At 43.3% G+C, this 8,258-nt stretch overlaps 1 protein-coding gene across 1 annotated transcript; it reads right to left on the reverse strand.

Annotated features, from left to right (window-relative positions):
- Positions 1–967: 967 nt before the first annotated feature.
- On the reverse strand, positions 968–1,936 carry Tas2r40 (taste 2 receptor member 40). Its single transcript, XM_051174694.1, has one exon. It carries the CDS (start codon positions 1,934–1,936, stop codon positions 968–970), a length of 969 nt encoding a protein of 322 aa, XP_051030651.1.
- Positions 1,937–8,258: the final 6,322 nt, after the last annotated feature.

Genomic DNA, 8,258 nt, shown 5'->3' on the forward strand with positions numbered 1-8,258 from the left:
TTCCCCATAGGTAAAGCCAGTGGGTGGGTGGGTGGACCCCGGTTGCCCGTGAGTTGGTATCTGGACCTTTCTGCTCATTTGACCCTCCCTCCCCTCCATTTTTGTTCTCCTCTCCTCTCCTTTTTCTTCATCTCCTCCCACTTGGAAAAATAAATCGTTCAATTGAGTGCACACGTTTCCATCTCCCACCTTCTACTTCATCATTTAATCCGGAGAAACCCCTGTGTGACTGGCTTTTACAAACTCTCTAGGTACATACTGTCCCCTTTTTCATCTCCCTCTCTGGAAACTTCTGGAAGCTGGGTGCCGACCAATCCCAATCAGCCCATTAGTAGTAAGCATGGTCTCCGATGCATCAAATCCAAAGTCTCATCATGCTTCACTTCTTTAGGAAGACCCAACATCTTACATGTTAGTAGCTGTGGTCAGCTGTTCTTTCCCAATTCCTTTCTCTGTAGGAATTCTGGGTTCCCTTCCCCCTCTAGGCCTGGATATTGTGCCCGGTAGCAGCCTTTTTATTCCTCTCTGGAGTTAGCAGGGAGTTCAAAGTAGACTAGCCCAGATAATTTTCTATCTCGATCAACATGCCTTCAAGGATCAAAGGGTGTTCAATAGGTAACAGACAGCAACCAGAGCTTCTCTTGGCTAAACTGAGATCTCCTCCCAAGACTTCTCTTGGCTAAACTGAGATCTCAGGGGTTTGTGGAGAGTGAAAAACAGCTTGGGGCCAGAGATGATTGAATCTGAATCTGTGTCAAGAAACTATTTTTTTTTTTTAAAGTCAATCTTCAAGTTGTTTACCGACTTCTGTTTAGATTTTCATGTTAATCCAAGTTCAAATTCACATCAGTACCCAGTAGTTAGTGTGGGAGCAGGTTTTGTGTGTGGGAAAAGGGGATGGAGAGGTCTGGGAGGAGAAGCAGAACTGGTTGGACCGGGTCTTACAGTATCCTCTGGATTCCAGTCACTAATCTACCTTTGAAAGTAAAAGATGGACGCAGTGCTGAAACCTCCTCCAGGCTCTTCTCAGCCCAGGGTTTCTCAAGATTAGATGCACTGCCTGGCCAGCTGGATAGGCAGTCATGATAAAGTTGCACAGACTATTCCAGAAACTGAAGGTATCAAAGATGCTTGACATGGAAATGAACAGAGCCAGTGCATTGATAACGTAGAAAATGAGAGAGTAGCCGGTTGACTTGATGGCACCCAAGTGAGCCTCCATGCTGGAGTCCCTGGAGCCCGTGGTGCTGTTTTTTATGTGCAAGGTGTGCCTCTTGAGTGAGGCAATCAGCAGAGTGGCTGCCATGATGAACATGACTAAAGGAATGAAGATCCCCACGTAATATAAAAAAGCCAGGCTGAGCACATTGGTCTCAGAGAAATACTTCCTATGCGTGGAGTTGGAGGAAGGAATGGGAACAGAATTGTTCATGTACACTTTGAAGATGTCTTTAGAGAAGAAGGAGCTCAAACCGATGGAAACCAGCACAGAGAGACTCATGAGCTGAGGCATCAGCACCGTGATTTTCCGCTTCATCAGCAGGAACAGAGGGTGAGCGAAGTTTGCGATTTTCAGACAGTAGAAGACGTTGAGCCAGGCAGCAAACCAGAGGTTGCAGTAGCTCAGAAACACGTTGACAGCTTTGAAGAGCTTATACATGCAGTTTTGGCTATAAATGATCCTGAAGAATAGACTGCAAGTGATCTCTACCATTATCCAGATCTGTAGCAAGAGCCTGGAGAAACTCAGCATCAACAGAAGCTGGTCACGAGTTGGGAATCTTTTGCTCCTGACCCATTCAGTCCCGTAGATGACCATGATGAAACCATTGGCAATGATACCAACGATACAGCCTATTGTGCAGACCACAAGAGTGATGAAGATTTCATACCAGGGAGCATGATTGTCGCTAATGTGAGTGGTTACTGTCGCCATTCTGTCCGACTCTGACTTTTAGGTTCCTGGGTGAGAAGTGTCACCTGTTGCTTAACCCTGCCACGGTCAGCTTTATGGCTTCCCCTCTTAGTTGATAGGCATTTCCTATTTTTCTTCATTTGATTGTCATATGACTACAAGTAAGATATGCAAACCATGAAAGGATTTGGTTACTGGCTCTGACTCCCTTTCATTTGTCTGGGGGCGTTTGAGAAACTTATTAAACAGAATTTACAACGAGTGTCTAGGGCAGCATCTTCATGTCTTAGTCCCTATTCACCAGAATCCCAAGTTAGGGATTGCATGTTTTGCTTGCTTGTTTTTTTTTTTTTTTAAACTTACTTCACATGACTTTCGCTATTTCTTGTTATTTGTAAAAACATATTGCCCTCTCAGATTTCCTTTCTATATTACCCAGGCTAGCCCATGATTTTCTTGCTACCACGGTCTAAATAGCAGGCATGTCCAGCTGTGCTCAGTCTTCTTGCTCTCTTTTCTTACTGACAGTGTTTTGCAAGAAGGGTCTAGTTTTACAGCTACCATGTAAAGCAAAGAACAAACTCATTGTAGCACACACATGGACATCTTTCACTTAGAATGAAGCTTCATCTGGAAAGGTCTCAAGCAGTACACAGGAAAGACAGTGGGCTTCGTCTCCCTCTGGTTTTGGACAGATGCGGGACCACGAATGAATCTGCTGTCCAGTGAGGACCAGCAGGCTGCTTGGTGTGGATCCTTCTAGCGGCACCAGCACTCTTCATGAAGCCTGAAGCTTTTTGTTTTTTTTTGTTTTTGAGTTTTGTACAGTGACTTGGTTGAATCTGGTCAGTGGTTTTATGTCATCTAGTTTTAGGTTTTTAATGGCAACTTGTCACAAGATAGAGTCCGTCACAGAGGAGGGAGCCTCCGTTGTGAAAATGCCTGTAAGGGCTGGAGAGATGGCTCAGCCGTTAAAGGCTAGGCTCACAACCAAAATGCTTCTGTAAGACTGGGTTGTAGGCAGGACTGGAGGGTTGCCTGAACTCTCAAGAGCTAGGCTCACAACCAAAAATATAAGAGGGCTGTAGGCGAGCCTGTAGATAATTTTCTTAGTTAGTGATTGGTTCAGAAGGGCACAGCCTGGGCTGGTGGTCCCCGGTTCTATAGAAAAGCAGGTTGAGCAAGTCACAAGGAACGAACCAGTAAGCAGCAGCCCTCCAAGGCCTCTGCATCAGCTCCTGCCTTCAGCTTCTTACCTTGCTTGATTTCCTGCCCTACTGCTTTTGAAAACAGATGTTTATATGGAACACTGAATAAAGTAATCCCTTTCCTCCCCAAACTGCTTTTGGTCATGACGTTTCATCATAGCAATAGTAGACCTAACTAAGACAGGTTGCTTGTTTTAAATGAGGAATATGCTTTTCAGTTGAACAGTGAATGGCCCAGTTATTACCTCCTGTTGGCATCAAGATTTGGCTGCCATTTGCTCATGAGCTTTTCTCACTATGTGAAAAGGATGGTCAGTAGTGAATTTCCACAACTCCAAATGAATTTGACTTAAAATAAAGAAGTTGAAAGTTTACTACTGTGAACCAGAGTTGTGTAGCTGGACAAGGTGTAATTTGATTTTTATTTCAGCATTCCAGTTGCTGAACCAAGGGGACCAGCCAGTTTGTGGATGCATCGAGTTACAAACAACAAGAGCCCCGCCAAGTTATATGGTGTTACTTGACATGCTTGTATAAAAATACTACCAGACAAAGATGGGTATCAGAAAATGACTAAAGTATTCTACAGAGAAAAAGAAACTCCAGTGTCAACATGGGAACTTACACAAGAAAACTCATAGCTGCTTTAGTCATCATAGGCAGAAACGGGAAATAGTATTATTGACCTTTCCTGTAAGAGGCTTCAGTCCCTTTTCCCAGGGACATAGCGACGGCCAGCAGCACCAACCTGTACATTTTTGTTTATTTTGTCTCAGCTTATGTACGTTTGCAATAAATAATGTATGCACATTTCCCTCATCTGCAGTGTTGGTTTCCATTCTTCTGGTGGCATTTCTGTTGGGGTTCATCCATGCCTTTCTTTACTCTTAGGATGGGAAGGCAGAAGGGCGTACCACGGTGACTTGAGCAAGAGAGCGATGGAGAGAAGCAGACAGTGGTTCTGGGGATCTGTTCTCAGGATCTAAGCCACTCATAGAGCTAACCCATTTCTCTTTAAATATGGAGATACAGCACAGAGGTGCAATGGCTTGAATGTGGTTCCTAAAGTTCATGCGTTAGAAATCTGATCTCCAGTTGCCACAGCGTCAAGAGGGGGGGATTAAAAAAAATATCTTTACGTTTACTTCTAAAGAATTTTACAAATCTATGTGTGTTGTATTTTGATCATGTCCATCTTCTCAGACTCCAACACATTTCCCACTCAACTTCATGTCCTTTTTTTAATGACTCATCGAGTCCAACTAGTGCTATGTGAAATTATGAAGTGAGTATGACGTCATCCTCTGGAGTGAGGACAACCTATCAGGGGCCACACAACCAAAGGAAAACTGCTTTCCACTACCCAGCACCTAGCAGCCACCAGTATTTCCTCAGCCGAGGGTGGGGCATCGGGAGGTTCTCTCTCACACGTGCAGGGATTTTGAGTGACTTAATCTTGTGCTTCTACCACAGATGCTGTGAGGGTCTCGGTGCCATCCATGGTGCTAGCTTGAGTAGGAGGCACTGTTTCTCAGAACCTCCTCTCCAACCTCTGACTCTTACAAACCTTTCTACCCCCCTTTTCCAAGATGGTGGAAGGTGAGCCTGTGGGGAGGGGTGTAGTGAGATAGTCCTTCTGTGGCACTGACCACGCCCATTGGGGGTGGAGCCATGGGCGGAAGTGACCTGAGGAAGGAGGTCGGAGGGGGCCAGGAAAGGCGCTCTCTTTCTGGCGTGACTCGGACAGGAGAGGATGGGGTTGAATTTCCTGGTGTTCATCTGTCTAGGTTGTAAGTTATCTCTCCCTGAATAAACATCTATTCGGCCTATTTGTTTATCCTGATCCTTATTTACCACGATAGAGGGGGTGTGATATAGTTGTCTCACCTAAGTCTGAACATTTGAGAGAGAATTTTAAGAGACGATTAGGTCATCGGAGCTCCGCCCTCATGAGTAGATTGGTATTATTTCAACAGAATGTTTAATACAGCCACTTCGTGTTCACATATTTTTTCCTGCCTTCTTCCATGGAAGATGTAGCAAGAAGGTCTTTGTCAGGTGAAGAAAGCTGGTCATGTAATTCTCAGATTCTTGAACGTTAAGAAATAAATGTCTAGCCAGGCAGTGATGGTGAATGCCTTTAATCCCAGTGCTTGGGAGGCTGAGGCAGACATATGTCTGGGTTTGAGGCCAGCCTGGTCTACAGCGTGAGTTCCAGGACAGCCAGGGTTACACAGAGAAACCTGTCTCAGAAAACAAACAAAACAAACAAAATTCTAATCTTGATAAATTGCCCTACTTGTGACATTCTATTGTGATAACATATAATAGATCAAGCCAGGAGGCTTCTGTACTTCAAGGAAGATCCCACAACGAACCATGGCTATTTGGTCAGATTTGGAAGAACATTTAATGTGGGGGAATATTTTCCTCTCCATCAATACATAGACAGAAAATGACTTTCTGAGTTGGAGAGGAGAGAAGAAGAGGAGGAGGAAAGAGAATAGAGAGGAGCTTGACGATAGGGGCCTGTGCTCTGGTCGCCTCCTTAAGACTTCATGGGTGTGTCAAAGGTGGACAGCGCTACAGAAACATCCCTTAGAAAAACTGCTAAACCCTTATGAAACCCACAGAAAGAGTTTGAAATTCATCGAAGGAACTGGTGAACCCCAAGGAGAGCAAGAGGTTATAACTGCGAAACTTCAAAAGTGGCTCTGACAAAACGTCGAACATTCAGCTAAAGTAAATGGAAAGCTGTGGCTCTACTGCGTCCTCTCTACCACGCCATGCGAGTATGCATTTCATCTCAGAGAGAGCAGAAAGGATAACTCCAGAGAAAATCCAGTAAGGACATGAATGATAAGGCTGCTACAACCAAGAAAATACAGACACAAATACCCTGTGGGTCATGTGAACTCATGTAAGGGGATTAACCCAACATGGGCTCAGCTGAGTGCTGTTGAGTTCCCTTTGTCATTCCACAATGATACCCTGGTCAGTTTTTATACTTTCCACTAAAATGTTAACAACTCGGTTTATTTTCGTGTTTGGTTTGAGTCTTATCTTCTCCCTTTGTCTTACTTAGTTGTGGCTAAGATTCTGTCTGCCTGGATTGGATGACGTGGGGTGGGTTCTCAGTTAACTCTTCAAGCCCCAGCTAGTGTGGGAGACAAGAGTTTCTTTTTATTTCATTGGCTGCTCTTATCTGCACGCTTTCCTGTGATTGTTGCTTCCTTCGACAACCCCATCTGCCGATCTACCCCTTTTGAATGTCAGGCATCCATGTGTTGACTGTTGAGTGATAGAATGCACTGAGTCCCTCTTTATATATAAATATATTTACCTTATTATTATTATTTTTTAAATACAGTTTGGAAGAAACACAGCCACAGGGATCTGGGCTGCTTGTAAATGGAAGTTTCTGTTCTGCCTGGTTTCGAGGCCACAGAGGCTTATGTTAATTATAAACGGGTTGGCCAATGGCTCAGCGTTCTTACTGGCTAGCTCTTTTTAAATTATTAACCCATTTCTATTTGTCTATGTATCTCCACATGGTCTTGGCTTACCGGACGTCCTACCTTCCCAGTAGCTACATGGTGTCTCCTTGAGACTCACTCTCCATGTTCCTCTTCCCAGAATTCTCTGAGTCTGGTAGCCCTGCCTATACTTCCTGTGTGACTACATCCTGCCTGTCCATTGGCTGAAACAATTTTATTCACCAACCAATAAGAAAACATATATTCATAGCATACAGGAGGACATCCCCCATCAGCTGGCACTGAAGCCTCTTAATGAGCTAACTGGCATTTAGCTTTAGTCATTTTCTGCTTTCTTTTGACCTATCTTCTGCAAGTCTACATAGTGGCATTGTCTGAATTTCCCGAAGGTCTCATGAAAAACATCCATGTTCCCTCATTGGATTTTGAATACTTCTCCTGGAGAATCACTAAGCACTGGCATGTCATAGCTTTCTATTTCTGCTTAGTAAGGCAATGGAGGTGGTGGGAATATGTTAAGACCCACTACCCATTAAGGGGGCACTTTTATTTTATCACACAGACTCTAGAGTCAATTCTCAGACAACAGGAACAATGGCACTCTGTACCCTCTATCTGTGGAAACAACACAGTGCATTTTTGGAGAAGACTAAAAATGAGGTATTCTTCTATTAGGTGTAAGGAAATACAATTGAGTGGCTAAGGTACAGGAAATAAATGTAATATTTTACAAGACAAGGTTTTGTGAATATAGTGTCAGAAATTCGCAGCACGATTCTCAGACACATGTCTCTATAAAAGTAGGGAAAGAAGTGTAGACCCTAGAGAGGCATATGTTTTACTTTGCCCATCAGTGAGCATTTTTATATGCATATTTGGCAAAGGACGTAGTGAAAGGAAATAATCTGTAAGCCATTATGAAACAAGCTACTGCAGGAACAAAGTCAAGAGATAATGGAAAAAGATAATGTGCCATCCAATGGAGTGCGAAAACAATTGAAATGTCAACAAAATTTAGTCTTGGGTGTTTATAAAATAAGCAGTTGTATATTTAAGTGAAATATCTGCCCAGAGCATGAAATTAGTCACAGACAGCAAACCATGTCTGTTGGATGTAATGGAAATCCTGTAAAGGTCTTAACATGTGCAAATCTACTTGTGAGTAGAAACACCGTTGCAAACATGCTAAGTGACATTGCCGTAGCCATGTTATTTAAATAAAAATTATGTAAAAAATTTGCTTTTGCACATTATTCCCATGCGTATTTAAAGTATGTTAATGTAACAATTAGCTTTATTTCTTTGCCATGCGTTGCAAATTTTTACGATTGGAAATATGTTGGACAGTGTGAAGTAATGTGACACTGGGAAGTAATTTGGAAATTAGCTTTTGTGAAAAGGGGAAGCTTTTGAACAATTGAATATAGATTCGTGTGCCCGTGTAATGCCATTTCTGGGATGCATGGAGTTAATACTGGACTTGCAACGGAACTTGAGTTTTATGTGGCAAGTTATGTAAGGACACAGGCTTTGCATAAGCTCATTTGTGTTATTCAGCAGGCATTGCTTTCTCTAGAAGTTAAAAATGGAAGATGCCACAGACACTGCTCACCAGTTGCACTAAGTCTCCTGGCCATG

Source organism: Phodopus roborovskii, unplaced genomic scaffold (genome assembly GCF_943737965.1).
Source record: "Phodopus roborovskii unplaced genomic scaffold, PHOROB, whole genome shotgun sequence".
NCBI lineage: Eukaryota > Metazoa > Chordata > Mammalia > Rodentia > Cricetidae > Phodopus > Phodopus roborovskii.